This window comes from Electrophorus electricus, chromosome 4 (assembly GCF_013358815.1).
Source record: "Electrophorus electricus isolate fEleEle1 chromosome 4, fEleEle1.pri, whole genome shotgun sequence".
NCBI classification, from domain to species: Eukaryota; Metazoa; Chordata; class Actinopteri; order Gymnotiformes; family Gymnotidae; genus Electrophorus; species Electrophorus electricus.
The window spans coordinates 1,517,829-1,544,311 of record NC_049538.1 but is presented as its reverse complement, the minus strand read 5'-3'; the positions used below and the strand labels follow the sequence as shown (position 1 = coordinate 1,544,311).

General features: G+C 37.9%; 1 protein-coding gene across 1 annotated transcript; it reads left to right on the top strand.

Annotated features, from left to right (window-relative positions):
- Nucleotides 1-244: 244 nt before the first annotated feature.
- On the top strand, nucleotides 245-26,425 carry LOC113589463. Its single transcript, XM_035525061.1, is given in 33 exon segments — nucleotides 245-743; nucleotides 904-1,290; nucleotides 1,837-1,899; nucleotides 2,438-2,836; nucleotides 4,528-4,914; nucleotides 5,002-5,067; nucleotides 7,796-8,126; nucleotides 8,187-8,302; nucleotides 8,529-8,915; nucleotides 9,023-9,091; nucleotides 9,941-10,435; nucleotides 10,658-10,846; nucleotides 10,931-11,044; nucleotides 11,134-11,205; nucleotides 12,313-12,643; nucleotides 12,692-12,807; nucleotides 13,033-13,419; nucleotides 13,518-13,589; nucleotides 13,853-14,347; nucleotides 14,879-15,268; nucleotides 15,400-15,462; nucleotides 18,894-19,301; nucleotides 19,609-19,988; nucleotides 20,397-20,412; nucleotides 20,538-20,621; nucleotides 23,369-23,807; nucleotides 23,940-23,989; nucleotides 24,308-24,427; nucleotides 24,546-24,730; nucleotides 24,907-25,067; nucleotides 25,240-25,485; nucleotides 25,670-25,835; nucleotides 26,402-26,425. Coding segments are annotated over 33 exon segments (7,707 nt in total).
- Nucleotides 26,426-26,483: the final 58 nt, after the last annotated feature.

Sequence of the window (26,483 nt, the reverse complement as noted above, 5' to 3'; positions counted from 1 at the left end):
TTTAGTACACTATCTGGTATTGGTTTGCTGAAGCCCTTCATCATGGTACTATATGAATATTCTGTGACAAATGAAATGTTATAAAATAAAGAGGAATTTTAAATCATTAGTATCATTTGATTTAGAACAAAATATATAAAAACAGATCCAGCAATTATAGTTTGGCCATACATGTGTAATTAAATGAACAATATTAAAACAAAATCCCAATTTAGGATCATATCGAAAATCTAAGTTCTGTGTAATGCCTATTTCTACAGCAACCAGTCCATCCAGCTCTGCATTTGATCCCTGTTACAACTACAATGTTCTTGATGACATCTGGAGAACCACATACAGTTTCTATGGTTATGGCTACTATACATATGGATTCTCCAGTTACTTCAGCACTCATGATGACAACACTGTTGAATGGGATGGATGGTATCGGCTGTATCTACAGGGAGAAGATGCACAGATTTCTGAGTGGCGTCTTGGCTCAATGTCATCTGGTGGATACACTCCACTGCTGCTTGGAGGTTTACATCCCCTTGTGGAGGATGGCATTGTGACCCGAGAAATCTATGGGACCTGTGGTGACTATTTGTGGTGGTACTGGTGGTACTGGTATTATGGCTGGTACGGTTACCAATGCAGTTTCTACACATCCAACCCAATCCAAGTGAAAGCCTGTCCAGGACATTACTATGTCTACAAAGTTGTCAAGCCAGATGTGTCAATTCCTCTGCCCGTATACACTACAGGTACAGTTCTTTTCCCACTTTATCATTACATGAGTTTCCATTAAAACACAGCAAGGAATTAGTCTTCACTACAATGAATGAGCCTACAATATACAGACGAAATTACTATATAAAAATGTATTATTTTTATAATAATTGCTGATAATCATATCTTTGACAGTTGCATTACCTAGACCATCATATGATCCCTGCAAAAACTATATCTCCCTTGACCAACCCTGGAGAGCCAATAATGCAACTGGGTTGAAAATCTGTGACAGCAACTTCAACTGGAATGGCTGGTACCGCCTGCTGTACAATGGGATGGACATCCGTATGGCAGAGAGCTGTGTTGATGTTAACAGATGTGGTACTTTCTACACTCTGTGGCTCAATGGTCCTCATCCTCAGCTAGAGGATGGAGTGGTCACTCGCCAGGTCTGTGCAAATGCAGGATCTGACTGCTGCTTCTTCAAGTCCAAGCCAATTCGTGTTAAAGCATGCCCCGACAATTTCTATGTGTATGAGATTGTCAGTCCAATGTTCTGCAACATGGCTTACTGTACAGGTATTTACACAATTATACATTTCAAATACATTATTATTATTATTATTATTAACAACAACAACAACAACAACAACAACAACAACAATAATAATAATACATTATATAGCACTCTTCTCAGATCCAAGGTTGTTTTTCAGTGCATATAACACAATAAATTCACACACACACACACACACACACACACACACACACACACACACAGAGGACAGATGAGATCATAATAAAAGTTCTAGATGAATAGTAATACTTTTAGCTGTGTTTTAAATGGCAAACAGAAGAACAGTCTACCACAGTCAATTGTTATGGGCCAGAGTATAATGAAGAACTATAAGGTGTAGGGAAAAGCTGAGGGGTGTAGGGAAACACAAAGACTGGATGGAGCAGGACTGTTTTACAACCATGAGTTAAAGTCTGCACTGAGTGCAGGAAGTCCGTATCACTGAAGATGGAAGTGACATGGAAGAGCTGTTCATATACTGTAAATATTTCATCATATTGTAATCCTTTGATTTTCAATTTTGCATTTCTCCTGCTTTCCCTCTTCAGATGTCAACACCACATCTCCAGTTCTTGTAACCTCATCTGGTACAGAATCCAGTGTGACCATTAGTAAGTTCTTTAGCCATGTCATTAGTCTGAATGGATCCAGTTTCATGATTTGTTTCCTTACCCAACTAATCTGCAAATAATTCTGTTGTCTTTGGTATTAATTAGCTTTTTAAAATTCATATGCCATCTAATTTTTGTATGGACTATTTTAAAGAAACATGACATGATAAGAAAAAAATAACCTAAAAGTAAAGAAGGTATATACTATTAAATCTCAAAACGTTAATCAGCTCTAAGAATAATATAGGGATGGGTCTTGGTGAACTGGGAGATCTGTTCCTTCCTACAAGATGTAGAGAATGACATGCAAACAGTGGTAATTGTTAGACCATTTAATATTAGATTATGTATGCACATAGTGTATGAGAGAGGTTTTCAGACCCTTTCAATTTTGGTATGTTACAAACTCATCTTAACATGTGGAAAACTTGAAAGCATCTGGAAAATGTATGTTTAAGCATTTGGGGTTCTATGGATACCTGATTGTTTTGTAATAAAATATTCTAATTGATAAGCTATCAATGTTATGCTTCCACAGAGTCCACTCAAGATGACTTCACGTTTGACCCTTGCTACTACTACGATGTCATTGATGACTACTGGAGGGGCACGAACACTTACAGCACTGGTCATGATGACACCGTTATTGAGTGGGATGGCTGGTATCGGCTGTTTCTCCAGGGGAATAGCGCTCAGATGTCTGAGTGGTGTGTGAGCTACGTGACGTGTGGTGGCTACACTCCACTTGTACTTGGTGGTTCTCATCCACAACTAGAGGATGGAATTGTGACCAGAGAAATCTACGCCTACTCTGATGGTCAGTGCAGCTCAGTGTCCAGGTCCCACCCCATCCAAGTGAAAGCCTGTCCAGGAAATTACTATGTCTACAAACTTGTCAAGCCAGATGTGTCTATTCCAATGCCTACATACTGTGCAGGTAGAGTATTTCTCTGTCTTTGTTTTAATCGATCATTTTTATATGTTCAGCTCTTATGTGTGTAGCCCATATGTTTAGTAATAAATTGATTTTATATAAGACCCTATATTTGTAAATAAAGCATTAGGAAAGGTTTACATTTTATCTTGCATGTTAGCCACTTAATAAACTGAGAGAAAATTGATACACAACAAACAGAGGATTTCACCCATCAGAAACAACCTGAGACAAATATTTCACAACAAAAATAGGAAAGAATGTGAATCTTTAAAAACAAACGTTTGCCATTATGTCAGGTGTTTAAAACAAAGGTCACAACTTTTATTATATTTTCTTTTTCTTTTATTTTTAATGGCTGTAAATGAAAGAAAATGTCAATCAAAGACCTGTATGTGGTATGACTAAGATGCCTCATAAGGGATAACATTCAAAGACAATATGTAAAAATTACATTTTGGACTGACAAATCATATATCTTAAAAATGCATATAATCTTGGTGATATTATATAGCATTTAAACTTTCTAACATCACTGGTTTGTTTCCTTAACAGTGAGTTTTAGATACCCAAATATTGACCCCTGTGAAAACTATAATGATCTGAATAAATGTCCATTTATTTTGGCATATAAATCCAGAAATCATACTGTGACAGCAGGTAGCTGACATGTGGTGAAGTTATGTAATTGTATTAGCTCCACCATAACTACAGGGAAAATGTTGGAATGGAACACAAGTTATAATTACCATCACCTGATTTATATTGAGAATAGACTAGAGTTGGGGAGGTCATTATGTAAAATGTTTATGTTTAAAGGAGAACCACTGCTGAGTACATATAGGCATATAGGAGAAATGCTATTTCAACACATATTTCCTCACGTTAATACTTGTATTTTTTGTGTTCGTAGTTTTCCTAAAACTACTCATTTTGAAAATGTTTCTATTGCAGATGTGGACATCTCTCACAATACCGGTAAACTACTCACTTCCCCTACATGGAACTGATTTTGAGTCATTTATACAATGAGATAATAAATAATTACTTACCTTACTGGTTTTTAGATCTATGTATATTTCATCATTAGGAAAAAAACATTTTTGATTAAAGTGTTTAATTATAATCACTTGTGTATTATAAACCTCTTGTTGTTGTCTAGTCTTTATACCATGCTGTGCTATGTATTATTCACATTAGCCATCTTCTAGCTCTTTTACAGTGATCAGTTTCTGGCCATTTAGAAGGTACACTGAACTTATTGAATGACTAGATGTGGTTCATGTGGCAGACCATCCTCAGCACAGCTTTACATTACACAGAACACATTTACACATTTTTACTGATGCTTAGACATTATATAGTAATACTTTGTAACCATTAACAAACATTCAGGTTTCTGTGCAAATTATCACAATACTCAGAATAAAATCTGATGCAAAACATCACCAAACTTGCTGAGAAAATATAGTGATACAACAGATTCCAACAATTGGCTACAGTACAATGATGTGGGGCCTAGTGGAACATGCAGTACCAAATGTGCCAAGCTGTGCTCTTCCAGAGTTAAGAGGGCTTGCTTTAGTTGGCATCCCAAGGGTTTCAGACGGGCACATCACACATCCTGCCACCACTCCACTATAGCGCACAAAACAAGAATGTATTTTTATTTATGTTTTATTTTTCTTTGACAGTTGCTGTCAATGATTCATCTTATGACCCCTGCAATTACTATGTCACCCTCGACCAATCCTGGAGAGCCAATACTGCACCTGGCTTGGGAATTTGTGACATCAACTTCAACTGGAATGGCTGGTACCGCCTGCTGTACAATGGGATGGACATCCGTATGACTGAGAGCTGTGTTGATGTTTACAGATGTGGTACTTTCTACACTCTGTGGCTCAATGGTCCTCATCCTCAGATAGAGGATGGAGTGGTCACCCGCCAGGTCTGTGCAAATGCAGGATCTGACTGCTGCTACTTCAAGTCCAACCCAATTCGTGTTAAAGCATGCCCAGGCAATTTCTATGTATATGAGATTGTCAGTCCAATATTCTGCAACATGGCCTACTGTACAGGTATTTTACATGTCTTTATTATTTTTTCTACACATTTCTAGAGTTCTACAGGCTGTCATCCCTGTTTTCACATTTTCTTTTCTGCAGATGTCAGCAGCATCACACCTTCACCTACATCTGAATCCAGTGGAACTGAACTCAACACAACCATCAGTAAGTTGTCTCAAAAATTTGTTTTCAGAAGTTTATTGACTTTCTGAATAACATCTACAACATAGACAAACGCTCATATTTACCAGTTTACACAAATTATCCACAAAGTAAATTGCAGTAAAAAACATTTTTGAAAATTACAGTCTACTTTTATTATCCATATACTAATGTAATACTAAAACAGTCTGTTACCTTGAAGCAGTGTGTTGCTTTGAAAACAGACACCAAAAGTGAAAATGGCAAAATGTCTTAATGTTGGCTTATGTTTGTGCTTGGTTCTGATCACATAATAGGTAGGTATGGTTTTATAATTGATAAGTGGACTGGTGATTGTCATTAGCACACTGAATAAAAATGTTATTTATAAAGTGCTTTTCTCTCACTTAATGGTGCTTTAAATAATAATATGCTTGGAGTAATTGAAAGTTTGTCATTTTAATCCTCACCATCGCCAAGTTGCCACTGCTGTGCCCCTGAGTAAGACCCTTAACCCTCAATTGCTCAAGCTCTATCAGCTAAATTACTGCTGTAGTACTATGTACCACATTCAGCTGGTGTTACAGTGGATTTCTACTGGTCAGGTAAAACAACACCATGCAAGGGATCCCATTCAGTTTCAATGGGAAGTGTCGATTCAGCCCATCTGGAGAGTTTAACTGGGAGACAAAAGAGAAGTGGCATTACCACAATCAAGCACGTTGCTACTGAGCATGGGGCAAAATTTGAAAATGTTATGGAGACTGTAGAAGGATTAATGAAGGATTAATTAATAAATCTTAATAAGAGACCTGATAACATTCAAATGAAAAGAGAATCAAAGATGAAAATTAAGAGAGAATCAAAAATGGCACCAAGATTATGGAAGTTTATGAGTACTTTATATTTCTCACAATGTAATGTTAATGTGCAACATTGATTGCAGTCTTGTATAATAATGAGTTGATAATGTGCATTATGATGGCCTCCTGCTTTCCTGGCCTGGAGCTCAGAAGTAATCCAAGGACAGGAACGGTTTGAGGGCACAGGGTGGATTGACAAGAGGGCATGTGTACTAGGAGCTTTATAGATAGTGTAATTATAGTTTGAGAGCATTTGCTTTGGACAGCATGGATTGGTAATCCAAAAAAAAAAAAAATGTGCATAGAAACAGAAAAGGACTGAAGATTAAGTGGATTAAGGTTATGAGAGGATATTGTGGTTTTCATCTCTGGTGTCCATAGAGGCAACATAAGACTAATGTCAACAAGTAAATCATCAGAGATCCAAATCTTAGAACCAACAACACCATTTAAACCAAGGGGATGAACCAAATCAAGTGAGTGCCCAAGAGAGTAAGTGGGGAAATCAAAGTGCTAAATCAAAACTCAAAAAATTCTACTTCAGTTCCAAAATCTTGAGCAACTACAGTTTGTATCGACATGTATGGTAAAGTCACCAAGGACAAATACAATAGGAGACATTGAAGAGACTGCAGTGAGTAATTCATTGACTCTGCAAGTGAAGTAAGGGTGTGATTTTGGCAGCGATAGACTAAATTCAGAAAAGTTCCGAATATGTAAGCGTATATATATATATATATATATATATATATATATATATATATATATATATATATATATATATATATATATATATAATGCCATAAAAGATGAGTCATGTAAGTCTATTACAGCAGTTTTTAATCTATTTCGACAATTAACAGACATCACTAGCACTCGTCAATCAAGGCTTTGACAGACAAATATAACTAGGAGTAAACTAGTTTAAATAATAATAGTCAATGGATGTTTGCTATATTTTGATAAGAAGCGGCATATCCAGAATTTTGTGTGACAGAATTTTCTCTGACAGAAAGTGACAGGTTCAAGTGACCAAGTAGCAATATTCTTATTTTTCATATAATAAGTCCTCTATATGGTTAAAAAAAAGGAGTAGCATTAAAATATATTTTTGCAAAAATTCCATGGTTGGAAGCCTAGATACTGCCATGAACTACAGCAAATGTTCAACATGGGGACTCCTAGTTAGTTGCTGTGGTAGCAAGCAGTTATATAAAATGTAAAAAGAAATATTTCCTTTTCATGTCACGTTATTTGGTATACATCTATATGCAACTCATTGATACTAGGATGGTTCCCCATCTTCATGCAAATTTTCTGTGGTTTTGGTAGCAGCAGGGAACAACCTGCTTATTATTCAGCCTAAAATATACCCTGCACCTGAATGTGATCTCAGCTTTCACATGTAGCCTTGAACACAGAATGGGATACACCTTGATCACCTGTTACTTGCCATAATAAATTCCAATAGGTAGACACACAGAGAAACATTCCTGTGGCCTCCATTGCTCAGAAAAAGCAAGGCAAAACCCTCGTTTATTTGCACTAACCAGACATGTTAGTAGTATTTATATGTATTGGCAGCTTTATCTTATCCTCCTATTTTACCATTCAGTTGTATTTTATAAGTGTAGTTACAGACTATAGGTCATCTATAGGCATGCACAGATCATGCAACAATTTCTAGATTTACTAGGACAGATAGAAGTGAGTTGGACACATTCAAAACCATTATAACCTTTGCCTCTGAAGGAGCACTATACTCATTGTAACTCATTGAAAATCATGTTCAAATTAACTCAAGAATGAGTTATATTTTCAACAATATCACTAGAATGGATGCGATGGGAAATATATGTAAAGATCGCCATAATGATGTGTTTCTACAGCACCCAGTCCAGACAGCTCTACTATTGACCCCTGCTACAACTACAATGTTCTTGATGACATCTGGAGAACCACATACAGTTTCTATGGTTATGGCTACTATACTTATGGATTCTCCAGTTACTTCAGCACTCACGATGACAACACTGTTGAATGGGATGGATGGTATCGGCTGTTTCTACAGGGAGAAGATGCACAGATTTCTGAGTGGTGTGTTGAACCCATGTCATCTGGTGGCTACACCCCACTGCTGCTTGGTGGTTCACATCCCCTTATTAAGGATGGAATTGTTACAAGAGAAATCTATGGCTCCTTTTCTTACAATTACTGGTGGTACTGGGGGTACTACTGGGGGTACTACTGGTGGTACGGGGGATACGGGTGGTATGGAAGCCAGTGCAATTACTACACGTCCAACCCAATTCAAGTGAAAGCCTGTCCAGGACATTACTATGTCTACAGACTGGTCAAGCCAGATGTTTCGATTCCTCTGCCCGTGTACACTGCAGGTAGAGTGCGTTTTTCCTACTTCTTCATCATTATATAAGTGCTCATGAGAAACTAGCTAGGGTCCATTAGTTTTCATTAAATAAATAGGTACATGACAAAGGATTCAGAGAGTGATCAGATATCATTAGAATTCATTAATATAAAAACATGATTAATGCTTTAAAAATTGTAGCACATTTTATAAAGGAATGAAGGACATTTTTACTTTTTGTATATCTTTGACAGTGGCTTTAACCAGCCCATCTTATGATCCCTGCAATGAATACATCTATCTGGACCAACCCTGGAGAGCCAATAATGCACCTGGCTTGGGAATTTGTGACAGCAATTTCAACTGGAATGGCTGGTACCGCCTGCTGTACAATGGGATGGACATCCGTATGGCAGAGAGCTGTGTTGATGTTTCCAGATGTGGTACTTTCTACACTCTGTGGCTCAATGGTCCTCATCCTCAGCTAGAGGATGGAGTAGTCACCCGCCAGGTCTGTGCAAATGCAGGATCTGACTGCTGCTACTTCAAGTCCAATCCAATTCGTGTTAAAGCATGCCCAGGCAATTTCTATGTCTATGAGATTGTCAAACCAATGTTCTGCAACATGGCCTACTGTACAGGTAGGACATTCATCTCATTCATTCATTTCATGTGTTTATTTTCCAACACATTTCTTGAGTTCTACAGGTTATGTTCTCTTCCCTGTTTTCACATTTTCTTTCTTTAGATGCCAGCAGCATAACAATTCCTGTGTCTGCAAACATGTCCAGTGGAACAGAACTCACAACACCCATGTGTAAGTTGCTATAAAAATCATTTTTAAAGTCTATAATAAATTGATTGATCGTCTCGATTACAGATTCAAACTTAATACAAAAACTAATGCATGTGGTCCACTGAGGCTAATAATATAAAAAGGAAAATCACTCTATCCATTTTGTCTTGTTGGTGGAAACCTTGACTCATCGAAATATAATTCTACAAGTACCCTTGGACACCTCCCAGTAATGCATTTGTACAAACGAGCCAAAAAGTATAAAACTCCCAAGGAAGAATACTCTGCACTTTGGAAGAATACTCTGCACTTTGTTATTAAGTAAGCTGATAAAGGTGAAGCTATAGCCATTTGGAGAAAAGACCTTTACAAGAATGATAACCTCATCCAAAAATGAGTGGCTAATACAGCTTATATAGGCACAACTGTTCTGACATCAATACACAGATACAGTGCTCCATTCAGTTGACTATTATTCATGCCATTTTGGCAGGGCATCTCTCACACATTCTGCAGAGGACCTTTACTGTCAATGATCTTCACTGTACAATAACAATAATAATTTTATATATATATATATATATATATATAGCTACCATACCTACCATAGCTACCATACCTTTTTTCTCATGCCCATGGTCAATAGCACAGTATGGTAGTCTGCTTCTAGAAATACAAAGGGATGAGCTTAAACCAATGCCTCAGAAGGACACAGTCTGACCTCCTGAGCCTGGGGTCAGGAAGTGACACTTCATTCTACCACAAGCTGAATTCCTTGAGTCATATAAAGTATTTTTATAGAACACTTTCTTTTTTTAACATTTTACTTGCTATAAAACTAAATGAAACTCGTAATTATTCTTTTTACAGCAATCAGTTCAGTCACTGATACCTTTGACCCTTGTCACAACTACAACGTACTTGATGACACCTGGAGAACTACATATAGTTTCAATGGTTATGGCTACTACACCTATGGTTACTCTGGTTACTTCAGCAGTCATGATGACACCACTGTTGAATGGGATGGATGGTATCGGCTGTATCTACAGGGACAAAATGCACAGATTTCTGAGTGGTGTTTGGTTTCTATAACATCTGGTGGATACACCCCACTGCTGCTTGGTGGTTCACATCCCCTTATTAAGGATGGAATTGTTACTCGAGAAATCTATGGGACCAATATTTACAATTACTGGTGGTACTGGGGGTACTACTGGTGGTACGGGGGATATTGGTGGTATGGAAGCCAGTGCAATTACTACACGTCCCACTCAATAAAAGTGAAAGCCTGTCCAGGACATTACTATGTCTACAGACTGGTCAAGCCACATGTTTCCATTCCTCTGCCCACATACACTGCAGGTAGAGTGTTTTTTTCCTACTTCTTTATTGTTATATAAGTGCTCATGAGAAGCTAACTAGGGTCCATTGATCTTCAATAAATAAATAATTTCATGACATAAAGGAGTCAAAAAGTGATATCATTAGAAGTCATTAATATAAAAAATATTAATGCTTTAAAAATTATAGCACATTATATAAAAAGAATGATGAACATTTTTACTTTTTGTATGTCTTTGATAGTGGCTTTAACCAGCCAATCTTTTGATCCTTGCAATGATTACATCACCCTGGACCAACCCTGGAGAGCCAATAATGCACCTGGTTTGGGAATTTGTGACAGCAACTTCAATTGGAATGGCTGGTACCGCCTGCTGTACAATGGGATGGACATCCGTATGGCAGAGAACTGTGTTGATGTTTCCAGATGTGGTACTTTCTACTCTCTGTGGCTCAATGGTCCTCATCCTCAGCTAGAGGATGGAGTGGTCACCCGCCAGGTCTGTGCAAATGCAGGATCTGACTGCTGCTACTTCAAGTCTACCCCAATTCGTGTTAAAGCATGCCCAGGCAATTTCTATGTCTATGAGATTGTCAGGCCAATGTTCTGCAACATGGCCTACTGTACAGGTAGGACAAATGATACATGATTTTAAACATGTAAAGATTTCTACAGGCTTTATGCTGTCAACCCTCTTGTCAAATTTTTTTTTTTACAGATGCAAGCACCATCACTCCAATTTCTGCACCTACAACCATATCCAATGGAAATAAACTCAACACAAACATTAGTAAGTTGCTATAAAAAATTATTTTTCAGTCTATATAAATTGATCAATTGTCTGGATTACTTACACAAACTAAACAGACTACATAATGAATATCGTTCATTGGGGCTACATGCATTATCCACAAATTAAATGGTAGTGTTTATAATTTATATCTTTATAAATCACTGTCAGTTTCACCCCTTTTGTATTATGGTTCATCTGGTGAGAGCCTGATGTGGTCATGTTTCATATTGTACATCCTTTCTCAAGTGCACTTGTGTCTTGTTTATCCCTTACTAACAGTGGATTTAATCCTTTTGTTTTCCTATCCATGTTGCTTGGTTTTGTTTGCATCAGTAGTTTTCAATTAAGAATCTTTATTACCAAGAGTGTCCAGTTAATCCCTAGTTCTAGATTCCTCTCCATTCTTTATGTTCCTGTCTACTGGGTTCAGAAGCTTTACCTAGAAATAGGTACTGATGGAAAATGAATAAAATAAAACATTGTGACAAAACGAAAAATAAAATATAAAGCAAAGAATGACATAAATTAAATGGAAGTTAAGATTTTTCAGATAAAAGGATAACATATTACAAAATAAAGTACAGAAAAATACAATACAGAAATTGCTTAAGGTTAATTAAAGGCTTACCATTGAAGAAAGAGTAGATGGGAACAAGAGTTCATAGCCTGGACCTTAGCCAACACTGATACAACAGATCCACATTAAAAAGACCCTCCTTGTACTTAAGCTTGTTCACAACTTTACTAGACACACCCAATATATATATATATTTCAGTTGTATTTCATATATGTGCAACTGCAGACTAAAGACCCAAATATTAAAAATAACACAAAATCATACACCACTTTCTACATCTCCTGCAAAGTGGGGTAACTAGTTGGCCTGTATTTGATAAAGCAATCCAGCTTATGTCTTTCAATGATGGTTGTTCATATGCTAACAACAGACTATATACATTTTTTATTTATGCACTTAAAATCATGTTTAAACAGACACTGTATTTACAGAATAGACATACACATGTTGTTATATTGCAACTATTATCACAGTAAAAGGTCATATTTCAATTCTGAGATGTGTGTAACTACTTGTTTTTACACAGCAACCAGTCCAGCCACCTCTACATTTGACCCCTGCTATAACCACAATGTTCTTGATGACACCTGGAGAACCACATACAGTTACTATGGTTATGGTTACTATGCTTACGGTTCCTCTGGTTACTACAGCAGTCATGATGACACCACTGTTGAATGGAATGGATGGTATCGGCTGTATCTACAGGGAAAAGATGCACAGATTTCTGAGTGGTGTGTGGGTTCTATAACATCTGGTGGATACACCCCACTACTGCTTGGTGGTTCACATCCCCTTATTGAGGATGGAATTGTTACTCGAGAAATCTATGGCTCCTTTTCTTATAATTACTGGTGGTACTGGGGGTACTACTGGTGGTACGGGGGATACGGGTGGTATGGAAGCCAGTGCAATTACTACACGTCCAGCCCAATACAAGTGAAAGCCTGTCCAGGACATTACTATGTCTACAGACTGGTCAAACCAGATGTGTCAATTCCTCTGCCCGTGTACACTGCAGGTAGAGTGCATTTTGCTACTTCTTTATCATTATACACATGGTCATGAGAAACAAATTAGGGTCCATTAGTCTTCACTAAATAAATAATTTCATGACATAAAGGATTTGAAATGTAATCAGATATCATTAGAAGTCATTAATATAAAATGATTAATGCTTTAAAAATTGTAGAACATTTTATAAAAGGAATAAAGGACATTTTTACTTTTTGTATATCTTTGACAGTGGCTTTAACCAGCCCATCTTATGATCCCTGCAATGACTACGTCTCCCTGGACCAACCCTGGAGAGCCAATAATGCAACTGGTTTGGGAATTTGTGACAGCAACTTCAAATGGAATGGCTGGTACCGCCTGCTGTACAATGGGATGGACATCCGTATGGCAGAGAACTGTGTTAATGTTTCCAGTTGTGGTACTTTCTACCCTCTGTGGCTCAATGGTCCTCATCCTCAGCTGGAGGATGGAGTGGTCACCCGCCAGGTCTGTGCAAATGCAGGATCTGACTGCTGCTACTTCAAGTCCACCCCAATTCGTGTTAAAGCATGCCCAGGCAATTTCTATGTCTATGAGATTGTCAGGCCAATGTTCTGCAACATGGCCTACTGTACAGGTAGGACAAATGATACATGATTTTACACATTTCACAGTTTAGAGTTTTACATTATCTGCCATGTTATCATCTGTTTTCACATTTCTTTTTTTTTTCAGATTCCAGCACCATAACTCCAAATCGTGCGCCTCCAGTCATATCTAGTGGACGTGAACTAAACACAGCCAGGAGTAAGTTGCTGTATAAATAAATTTTGCAGACAGTAATACATTTACTTAGAGTGTAATACATTTATCATCAATTATCTGGATTACTATACAACTTAAATAGACACGCTAACACGTATTCAGTGATTATTCAGTTTACCATCTTTTAATAAATGTGCTGTTTTTCTGAATGACATTTACAACATAAATATACACAGTAATACATATTGTCCAGTCAAGCATATCAATTTATATCTTAATGTTCATTAATGACTATGTTTCTGCAGCACCCAATCCAGCCAGCTCTACTTTTGACCCCTGTCAGAACTACAATGTACTTGATGACACCTGGAGAACTACATACAGTTACTATGGTTGTGGCTACTACACTTACGGTTACTCTGGTTACTACAGCAGTCACGATGACAACACTGTTGAATGGGATGGATGGTATCGGCTGTATCTACATGGAGAAGATGCACAGATTTCTGAGTGGTGTGTTGACCCCATGTCATCTGGTGGATACACCCCACTGCTGCTTGGTGGTTCACATCCCCTTATTAAGGATGGAATTGTTACTCGAGAAATCTATGGCTCCTTTTCTTACAATTACTGGTGGTACTGGGGATACTACTGGTGGTACTGGGGAAATGGGTGGTATGGAAGCCAATGTAATTACTACACGTCCAACCCAATACAAGTGAAAGCCTGTCCAGGACATTACTATGTCTACAATCTTGTCAAGCCAGATTTGTCAATTCCTCTGCCAACATACACTGCAGGTATGTTCTTTTCCCCATGTTAGAACATAACAATGTTCTGGTTTTTTTGTGTTGTTTTTTTTTGTATGTAATGAATTAACAACTATAAAATGTGTATCATTTTTATTGTTAAATTGATTATTACTTAAAATAAATTGTAATGAGCACTCTGAATATTCTTACCCTTCAGGGTGTTAGTTGGAAGGCTAGAAACATTTGATAAATAAATAAATGAATGAATAGCAAATCAAACTTTGCCCATCAATTACAATAAGCATTTTAAATGTCATCAGGCATTATTTCATATCCATAAAAATGATTGTAGCTTTAAAATATTATTGAGAGTCACACAGAAGAATGAGGTACTTCCTCTTTTTAACGTTTTGGATATCCTTGGCATTAACCAGCCCATCATATGATCCCAGCAATGCATCTCCCTGAAACACTGCTATATTGTATTTGTATCCTTCTGCTAGCTTTGTTGTTAATTTAATAAAAATGGTTTGGCAATTTAAATATTAATTTATTTTTCTCTTTGAATATCCATGACAGTTGCTTTAAACAGTCTTACATCTTATGATCCCTGCAACAACTACGTCTCCCTGGACCAACCCTGGAGAGCCAATAATGCACCTGGTTTGGGAATTTGTGACAGCAACTTCAACTGGAATGGCTGGTACCGTCTGCTATACAATGGGTTGGATATCCGTATTGCAGAGAGCTGTGTTGATGTTAACAGATGTGGTACTTACTACACTCTGTGGCTCAATGGTCCTCATCCTCAGCCAGAGGATGGAGTGGTCACTCGCCAAGTCTGTGCAAATGCAGGATCTGACTGCTGCCTCTTCAAGTCCAACCCAATTCGTGTTAAAGCATGTCCAGGCAACTACTATGTGTATGAGATTGTCAGGCCAATCTTCTGCAACATGGCTTACTGTACAGGTATTTGACTATCTTTTAAGTGATGGAAGGAAGTGTAATTAAACAGATGTGTGCTGTTCATGTACTGTAAATATTTCATCATATTGTCATCCTTTGCTTTTCAATTTCATTTTCCTCCTTTCTTTCTTCAGATGTCAACACCACATCTGCAGTTGTTGAACACTCAAGTGATGCAGAATCTAAAATGGCCCTGAGTAAGTTGCTGTATGTAACTGAGAATCTCCCTGCTCTTAGTTAGCTTTTTTCATTCATACCAAACACTTTTGATTTCCATTGGCATAGTTTAAGCCAATAATACTAAAGTACCTATAATAATAATAATACCAAAAATACCTGAAAAGAAATGTGGACACTGATAAACTTTAGAGAACAAGCTGAGTTCACTGACCAATAAAGGGATACATTTAATCATCTATGTTCACAACATCTGTTTTTAGATTTTGGTAATTAATGTTGTGCTACCAGATCTTGTAATTTTGTTTAATACTTTGGACACAAATGTAACCCTATAATCACTTTGGAACAATTAATTTATTTTTCTTCTAGAAAATAATAATAATAATAATAATAATAATAATAATAATAATAATAATAATCATTCAATTTATATACCACCTTTCACAATCCCAAGGACACTTTATGATAAGTAATATTGTAACGTTGAGCGGTAAAGAGACGGACGCATGTGCGGAGAGGAGGTAGATTTATTATAGGCAAATCCAAAATCAGAGTCATTTAGGCAGTCCAGGGTCATAGAGCCGACACGGAGAGTACGAGAATACATGACTTAACAAAACAAACACGCACGAAAGCAAACAGGGAAGCAGGCTATAACTAAGGCTAGGAACTATGAAGGCTAAAATAAACACAAAGGCATGGAGTACAAAGAAACAACCATAACGAAACACATTCAAACAATAATTCAAAGAATGTGAGGACAAACCAAAACTATGGAATGGAATTAAACTGAAGACAGGGAAAACACAGAACACAGAAGATGGAAGGGATTGATCGTGATAAATATAAAATATATACAGTTAGGGATTAGGGAACGAGATGAGGACAGGTAAAGAGAAGAAGAGAGGAAAGGTTTATGTTCTAAGTAAGGATTTGACAGAAGACAGAGTTGAGCAGTTACGAAGACACTGAGGCAGAGTTTGGGAGCAGCAGCACTGAAGGAGCTAAAGTGTGCTTTGTTAATGTAAGAAGTCTAGGTGCTGAGTATTTGATGTATTGGAGACGGTTGATCAATTTGACTGGAAGGCTATAGACAAGAAAGTAATATGGGGGGAAAAAAAGCATTAATCAACATTCTAGAGTCACTATCAATGAGAATGGGGAAGTATTACACAGATGATAAAATTACGTTTTAGTGATTAACTTAATGTGAAACTTAAAGCTGAATGAGGATTCAAAGAGACAGCCAATGAGAAATGTATATGATGAAGAGGAGCAGTCTAGGAACTGTTGCCCTTGAGAACACCTTGATCAACAGAGGTCATAGACGATTTGTGAGAGCCTATTGTGATTTAATTGTTGTCTATTGGCAAGATATGCTCATAGCTAGTTTAGGGCTAGGCCAATAATACCAACAGATGACAGTCTAGAAATGAGTATTTGATGATTAACAGTATCAAACGCTGCTGCAGGATGTTGAAAACGTTGGCATCTGTTGACAGCAGCAGATCATTGATAACGTTTATGAGGTCAGATTCAGTACAGTGCATGTTGCGAAAACCAGAACGAAAGGACTCATAAATTGATGCTTCACAGAAAGTCGTGCAGACATGCAGCTACAGCTCTTTCCATGACTTTACGTAGGAAGGGGAGGTTGGAGGTTGGCCTGTAATTGACCAATGAGAATGGATCGAATCCAGATTTCTTTAGTATGGGAGTCAGAAAAGATGTTTTAAGAAAAGGTGGGACTGCACCTAATGAGAACCACAGATTAATCGAATGTGCAGTAGGAGCAGAAATACCAGAAGCAGAAAATTTGAGAATAGCAGTTGGAATTGGGTCAAACTGAAACAATATATATATATATATATATATATATATATATATATATATATATATATATATATATATATATATATATATATATATGATTTAGAAATAATCTCAGTAGAAAGATTGACAGAGGCAGTGACCGAGAGCCAATTAACAGGTAGCAGAGAGATGGTGGCTTGTGAAAGAGAGAATCAAGTTACCAAAGGAAAATGCTTAAAATGTAATTAATTTTATCCTGAAAATAATCCAGAAAGATTTGACTCTGGGCAGGACTGTTAAAGGTGGATGGTGAGGGAGGTTAGAATAAAAAAAGTGAGCAGGCAGGCATCCTTATATTTGAAAACATGCTCAGCGAAAAGTAAGAAATTAAATGTGAGCCCAGTTTTCTTGCACAGGCACTCTAAATGCCTGACATTAGCTCTCATGACTCTGAGCTCTGAGGTGAACCGTGGAACAGTGTGAGTAGTCCTGAAAGAACAAAAGTACAGTTTTGCAGAGACTATTGTAATTAGCGGCCAAATCTTCAGGTGAAGAATGTTTGAAAAAATCAGACAAAGAAGAGATATAAAGAAAGCTAGAAAAGGGACGAGTAGCAACAGAGTTGAGTTTACAGAAAGAAACTTTCAATTTCACAGATGATTGCGAAATAAGACCATCGCAAAGGCCAACTAGTCAAAAGAGTTAACAGAAAAAAAAGAGGGGGAAAATTTTCAAGCAGGAGGACAAAAAGAACACAAAGAGTAGGACAATAATAAAAGAGAGTAACAAACATGCAGTACGTAATTTCATCCAGAAATGGAAAACTACAGCGTAATGGCACATAGTGGAGAAAGATGGGGAAAATGACAATTGTAAGGGTCGGTGCCAGGCCGAGGCCCCCTCCAGCCACCTGAAGGAGGCCTCGAGTCAGGCACACCACTAATCAGGCTTAACACCCAACAGCTAGGCTAGACCTATATAAGCCCAGTGACCCAGTGCTGGATCTTTGCCAAAGTTCTGAGCCAAGCTCCTAGCCAGCAGCTTCGGGTATCGAGGTCTGTGAGCCCTTGTGCTACTTCTCACTTCTGTGCTGCAAGGATGTCCGTGTTTTTACACGTCTCATCCCCTCTCCAGTTTTCCCCCTCAGGTCTGTCTCTCTCCCAAAGCTCTCCCTAGCCATTACAGTTCCTCCCTGTTTTCTGGTTTTGTTTGGGAAGTTTTAGTTTGGTTTTCCCTAGTGCATCGGGGCTGCCATTCTTCCCATGGCATCCTTTGTTCTCCCTTTTCCCATGCTCGGCATGGTGTTTAGTTTTTTCCTCTAGTTTTGTCATCCTCCATTACTTTGAAGGGCGATATATATGCAGGTGGTTTTATAGCTGCTGCAGTCTAGCAGGTATTTGTTTACCTTGCAACAAAGCACCCGGGGTTCACTCCCAACCTTTGGTTATTTACTTTTCTTCTTGTTTTACTGGTTCTACAATCTAACTGTTTCGCGCACGGGCCCACCACCGTTTAAGTGTAGTTGCTCACCCAGTAGGCTGTTGGTGTCATCATCTATCTGACCTGGGTTTGAGCCCATGTTACAGCAATAATAAGATAGGTTATGTCAATGAACATCATGATTATACTTCCACAGCATCTACTCATGAAGACTTCACGTTTGACCCTTGTAACTACCATGATGTTGTTGATGATTACTGGAGGAACACAATGGAACTATATAATTTCTACACTGGCCATGATGACACTCTTGTTGAATGGAATGGCTGGTATCGGCTGTTTCTCCAGGGGAATAGTGCTCAGCTGTCTGAGTGGTGTGTGAGCTACATGAGATGTGGTGGCTACACTCCGCTTGTACTTGGTGGTTCTCATCCACGACCAGAGGATGGAATTGTGACCAGAGAAATCTATGCCTACTCTGATGGCCAGTGCAGCTCAGTGTCCAGGTCCCACCCAATCCAAGTGAAAGCCTGTCCAGGGCATTACTATGTCTACAAACTTGTCAAGCCAGATGTGTCGATTCCAATGCCTACATACTGTGCAGGTAGAGTTTTATTGATATATACATATATAGAGAGGTGCTGCTTTTAACCATTATCAACACACAATATTCACACAATTATTTTTATTTCTAGTAAACATTTGTGTGTAAACAAGTGTGTAACATTTTTTTTTCCAATGTCTGAAAAGCGAGAGTCCTGTGCGATCCCCGAGTAATAGAATTTAAGAAATGAGATTCAAAAACATGTAAATTGTAACATCCAAATTTGCTCTCCTGTAAGACTTTTCTTTAAAAAGGCAGAATGAAAACTTTATGATTCACAGAAGAGTGTTTTGTGTTTCCCCACCAGTGAACTTTACTTACCCAAGCACTGACCCCTGTTATAACTACAATGTGTTGGAGGAGTCTTGGAGAGCCACAGACAATGCAGAGCACAACTACTACAACTCCTGGTGGTGGTGGTGGACATGGTGTGACAGATACACCAGCTGGAATGGCTGGTACCGGCTCTTCTACCAGGGAAATAATGTTGAGATGCCAGATTCATGCGTTAGCCCGGGCATGTGCGGCACTGATATCCCTCTCTGGCTCAACGGTTCCCTCCCACAACTGGAGGACGGAGTAGTTATACGACAAGCGTGTGGGAGCTCATACAGTGATTGCTGTTATTACAAATCCTTTCCCATCCAAGTGAAAGCTTGTCCAGGAAATTACTACGTATATGAGCTTGTGAGCCCAGCCTTTTGTAACTCAGCCTACTGTGCTGGTAAATATTCTAATTTACCCAGTGTTTCCCGCAAGTTAGTTTTCAGCTGTGGTGGCAGCTGGGAGTCAGAATGTGTTTTTTATTTGTTTTAATTTTTTCCTTTAAAAAATGTAGCAATGATTATATCAGTAAGATCTGAAGCTTGTAGCTATTGTAAGCAATGGTTTAAAATTACTGATGCAAAGGATGTCTCTTAATACTAAGAGACATTATTTGTTGTGCTAATAAAAAGACTAATATATATAATAATGGTGACTGCCTTGAAATTTTGCTGTAATCAGCAAAAGTGTAACACAATGTGATTATATTAATGAATAAGAAAACTTGTCTTTTTAAGATCTCTAAAAATGTGATTCTTAAATCCCACACAGATGGAGGTCAACCAATGTGAGCTGACCGATGAAATCTTATTGTTGTTGAATGCATAGGGGGAAACTGTAAACACAATATTCCATCTCTTGCATTTATTTGTATCCAATTATTTTGTAAGATTTTAACTGCCTCCATTACAGATGTTGACACCATTTCACCAGTTACCGATCCAAAACCAAACAAAACTGTAGACCCAACCACATTGATCATCACTGCAACTACTGGTAAACTGCTTACACACACACACACACACACACACACACACACACACATTTCCTCCAACTGTAACTGGTGTCATTTGCATACATATTTGCATACATATTTTCTTTGTTAATCTAAAATTCATCATTATGGATCATGATCAGATGACAACAGCAAAGTGAGCAGAGTTAGTTTTGTGGTGTTGACAACGTTAAAGATATTTGCAAGTAGACAGTCAGTGGCTACATTTACATTCATAGATTTCCGTGAACTGTTTATGTGCACCATAAATGCATCAAACAGATACATGTATCTGTGCCCATTTTCTCTCTCTCTTTCTCTCTCTCTCTCTTTCTCTTTCTCTCTCTTTCTCTTTCTTTTTTTTTCTATATATAAACATTATAGCAACTACCACATCAGCATTCCGCACTGTGTTGACTCCCAATACCTCTAACGGTAAACTGGTCACACTTCTTTACACACATTTCTTTGAATTATGTTATTATATAAAGAAATAAAAATAATTAACTAGTTACTTTCTAGGTCAATCAAAAAAAATGATCAATTTTAAACAATTTTTGTAAACACTTAAGTTTGAGCAAAAGTCCATATAACTTGCTGCTGTCATTTTGGAAACTCATAAAAGCTTTTATTGTTTTATCTTGCTGTGATTCTGACATTAGTATTTAACTAGAAACACCACTGTATTATAAACACCACTGTATTAGAAACCACTTGCAGGTGTTCAGTCTTGCTTTCTCCATGCATCTTTCAGATTAGCCATAATCTAGCCTTTCACAAGTTAAATTTCTGGCCATGTTATTATGCAGATTATTGTTAAAAGATTACTACTGAGCAGATAGTATTTGTATGTTAGACTGTTCTCAACACAGCACCAATAATAATGTGGCAGGGGTGCAATTGTGGCTTGTGCACTGACTTCAGTTCATAGACCAGCAGAATATGAAAGATTGTGTAAGAAGAAGGGAAGGAGCGGGGGTGGAGAAGAGTGCATAGGTTGACTTTGGGGGAGATCATTCTAAAAGTCAAGATCCAAGCTGCATTGCTGTTGAAGACATTTATGGAGTGAATACTGAAACAAAACATTTTATCACATGCATTTATTTTTCTCAAAGAAATACATTTTAATATGTCTTCATTACAGGTTACATTACAGCAATTACCACAGCAGGAATGTCAACATTCACGACTGGGTTCACCACTCCCAATACCACTAACGGTAAACTGCTCATGCTTCTCATTTCCTTAAATTGTCATTTTCTAAAGAAATAAAAATAAGTACCCAACTAGTTACTTTCTAGGTCTATCAAAAATTGATCCGCATGGAACATCAGGAAACAGTACCCATTTTTTAGCAAAGGACCAAATAGCCTGCCGATATCCTTTTTGGAAACTGAGATCATAGTTTTAAAATAAAAGTTTTATCTTGGTGTGTTTTTAATATTAGTATTAGTAATAGAAATTTATTAGAAACACCACTGTATTAGAAAACCCTTGCAGGTGTACAGTCTTTTGGTTTTTTCATGCATCATTCAGATTAGCCATCATCTAGCCCTTCAGCAGTGTTCATTTTCTGGCCATGTTTTTATGCACTTGAATGTTAGAAGATTACTACTGAGCAGACAGTATTTGTATGGCAGATTGTTCGGTCAGCACCGATAAGAATGTGGCCGTGGCATAATTGTGTCTGGTGCACTGACATCAGTTTATTAAATACTGTTGGGCTTTTACAAGTGTTAGTGTCTCTGCAGGACTGAGAGGAGTTTGCCACCTACAATAACCATCTGAAAGTGCTGATGTGCTCAATTGCTGCAGGACAGAGAGGGGTTTATCACCCATAATAAACAGTGGGTTTAGGTCTGGGTATGTGTTTTTAAAAAATCAGATGTATAATGTAGACCATATATAAGGACATACACTGGAAACAAATGTCAATACATTCTTCATAATTAGGGGCTTTCAGACAGGAGCAGTCACTCAGTTTATGATCTAGTTGTAGATTTAGATCTCCTGTCAAATATTTGGAGAAGCTAAATATTAATATTCATCAAAGAAAATGAATAGCTGCACATTAAATAAATTCTTCTTCAAAACAGTTGGCCCAATTTTGACTCCACGACAACTTCACTTAAATAAACCAAATATTTTATGGTTTACTCTGTACATCATGCAGTGACTGGGAAAAAGGCAATTTCTTTCAGATATGACAAAAAGTAGATATTTATAAATCCAATATTTAACATTAATGCACTCTTACATAAACGCACAAACACACACTCTATATACACCGCAGGATAGTAGAACAGTGATGGTTGCATTTGGTTCTAAATTCATGGTAGCCAGTAGCTTGGCTATTGCTGCTAATTGTTACATGGAAACAAATGTTAAATGTTACAGTCTGCCCTCTTAACTAGTGAGCAAACTCATTCTAACATATTTGAGATTATACAGTCTTTTATTCACCTCTCCATGGCTGTTAAACCTCTCTAGACCTACATCAGGTTTAGTATTTTTGAGATCAGCTTGTGTTCAGTTGAGGTTTGTGGTTTCCATGATAATCTTCACTCTGTATTGGGATGTGTGTGTGCACGTGTCTCAGTGTGGTATGGCTGCTATTAAATGTAAAACAAAAATGCATTTTGTGCACTCTTTTATGAGGTACATTAAAAAGGCGCATAGTGTATGAGCAACATTTTACTTTCCAAGTTCCAAATTTCTAAGAAAACTGTGTCATGATTTTTTATTACAGTGACTGTTACAAACCCAACCATTGACCCCTGTATGCAATATAATGAGCTGAGCGACTCCTGGAGAGCAACAAACAACCCAAACCTTTATAATGCTACCTTTCCATGGGGGCAGAATGCATGGTGTGACACCTTTATCAACTGGAATGGCTGGTATCGGCTTTTCTACTTGGGAAAAAATGTCCAGATGCCAGATTCATGTGTTACTGAGGGCATGTGTGGCACATATATCCCTCTTTGGCTCAATGGTCCTCATCCACAACTGGAAGATGGTGTGGTCACACGGCAAGTGTGTGGGAGCTGGAACAATGACTGCTGTTATTACAAATCCTCCCCCATCCAAGTGAAAGCTTGTCCAGGGGGTTATTACATATACGAGCTTGTCAGTCCGACCAACTGTTTTTCAGCTTACTGTGCCTGTATATGATATACATTAACACAATCACAATTTTTCTTAGAAATATCAAAAGCACATAATATTAATTTGAAAATATGGGTTGTTACAGATGTTGGCAACAGTAAACCATCTACCACGTCAGGAACACCAACTAACACTACAGAACCCATAACTACCACTACAGACCTACCACAGCCCACCACAGTGGTCACCACTTCCATTAAGTGTAAACTGTTCACATTTCCTCTTAAATTTCCACTTTGTTCCATGTTTATTAACTTAGTTTTTATTTTTTTTAAATAATTGCCTGCCTTATTGTCTTTGTCATACATCTGAAATGTCAAAATGTTAATCTATAATGTCATATTGAACATTTCCATGTTTCTATATTACTATAAATTGCATATTAATAAAATATCATTTTAAATAGCACTGGAAATTCTTAACCAAAAATAGTCAGAAAATAATATTCAATATCTCAGCAACTATTACAATGAAAAATTGACTTTTTTGTTTGAAGTTTTTTTTCTTTTTTGTCCTATAGCAAAAGTGGAGTCCTGTGAGGAGCTGAACTGCACTGAGGATGAATGGTGTGAGGAGAGAGATGATGTCTATGGATGCTTCTGTAATCAGGATGAACCTAGATTAGACCCAGAGTCTTATGGTAAATACAAATTTTAATACACTGGTGTGGAACATACTCAAAGTAATTTATTTAACACCATTTGATGAAAATTACTTCTGACTCACACCTTTCTTCATGCCCCTTCTCTGTGTTCCAGATGCTAGTGAAGTGTGTGAGGGCAGCTCTGGCACAATATCTCTGTCCCGCTGTCAGCTCTTTAAATCTGGTTTCCCTGGTAACACCCTACACCTGAATGACCCCAGCTGCAGAGGAACAGTCCAAAATGGCAGACTGGTGTTCCACTTTGATAATGATGATCATGTCTGTGGCACAAACCTCATGGTACAATAAACACTACTCATGCAGGCTGAAGTTTCTGCTACCTGTTAAATAAATAGCATGCAAAGTACTCCAACTCCGCTAAATTAGTCTGCCATACATGTTGTGTAATGGAATGCATATTTATCACATACACTGACCTTTTCCTGACTAAATTTAACTTTTACCAATATCTACAGGCCAATGGAACTCACATCATATACAAGAACTCTATCCAGAGCACAGGCAACTCAACAAAAGGCCCCATTAACAGACAGAAAACACTAGGACTGCAGTTCTCCTGCATCTATGAGCTCACTCAAACACTTACTATGGCCACTGCATTAAACCCTCTACAGAGGTGAGGCAGAAAAGTGTCTGGGGTCTAACAAATCTCTACTGACAAAAAGCACGAACATATTTGTGAGGATGCCATGACAGTTGTATTACATTTATATTTTTAATTTTATTTAATGTTTTGTACAGAGAGTATTGCCAAATACTAATCAGTGTGTGGTTGTACTTTTCTACAGCATAGTACACAAGACCCTTCCAGGTGGTGTGGGGATGTACCAGGTCAGAATGATTCCCTATCAGGATCCTGGTTTCTCCCACCCTTACAATGGCAGTGCAGACATAGAGGTCAATCAGAGGATCTATGTCGCAGTGATTGTCCAGGGGGTGGACAGCCGTCAGATTGCTACAGTGATTGATTCATGTTGGGCCACCCCTGAGAATGAACGCAACTTTGCTGACCCTTGGCACCTCATCATTAATAAGTATGGGGCATTTTCTTTATCTGTACATGCAGAGCTAACTAGAACTTTAAAAGCTTTTGCCAACAGGCACTTGGGAAATGTTGGGACTACCCAAAAACTGGTTTAACTCTTTTGGTTTAAGCATGGATTCATGTGTTCTTTTTAAAATCAGATTGTAAGATTAAATATCCACAATGTTTTTCAGGTGCCCTAATCCGGAAGATAACACAGTGCAAGTCCTTCAGAATGGTATCTTCACAACAGCCCGCTTCTCCTTCAAGATGTTCACCTTTAACAAATACCCCTTTAACAAGGTCTTCCTTCACTGCTCCATTCACCTTTGCCTTCTGCAGAACAACAACTGTGCAATGGTGAGTTCTGACCACTGCCCCCATCACAGAGGCACAGTGCTAAATAGAGAGCTTCAGCAATGCAGTGTAAATACAATGTTAGTGCAGAGAGGTAACAATAATGACTAACAATGTAGAATGATGACACACAGAATATATGTAGAACTGTAATACTCTCTTACCAAAAGGAAAGAATTAACATCCATTTTTCTCATTTGAGAAAATGTAAGTCTTACTACATATAAGCATTTCCAACAGTGTTCTCCACACTTTAATATACATTCATATATTAATATGCATTAATGTTGTATTGATGGTGCAAAAACATGCCTTGTTCTTCCAAAAAAAAAGTATTAGAAACTATAAGGTGAGCTCAAACCCAGGTGATGACACCAACAGCCTACTGGGTGAGCAACCACCCACTAATGGTGGGTCCATGTGCAGAACAGTTAGATTGTGGAACAGGTAAAACAAGAAAAGTAAATAACCAAAGGGGAGTTGAACCCCAGCCACTATGTTGGGAGGCAGACAAAGACCCACTAGCCTGCGACAGCTATAAAACTACCTCTGCGTGTATTGCCCTTCAGAGAAACGGAGAACGACAAAACTAAACACCCCACCGAACGTGGGAAAAGGGAGAAGCAAGGACACCACAGGAAGAATGGCAGC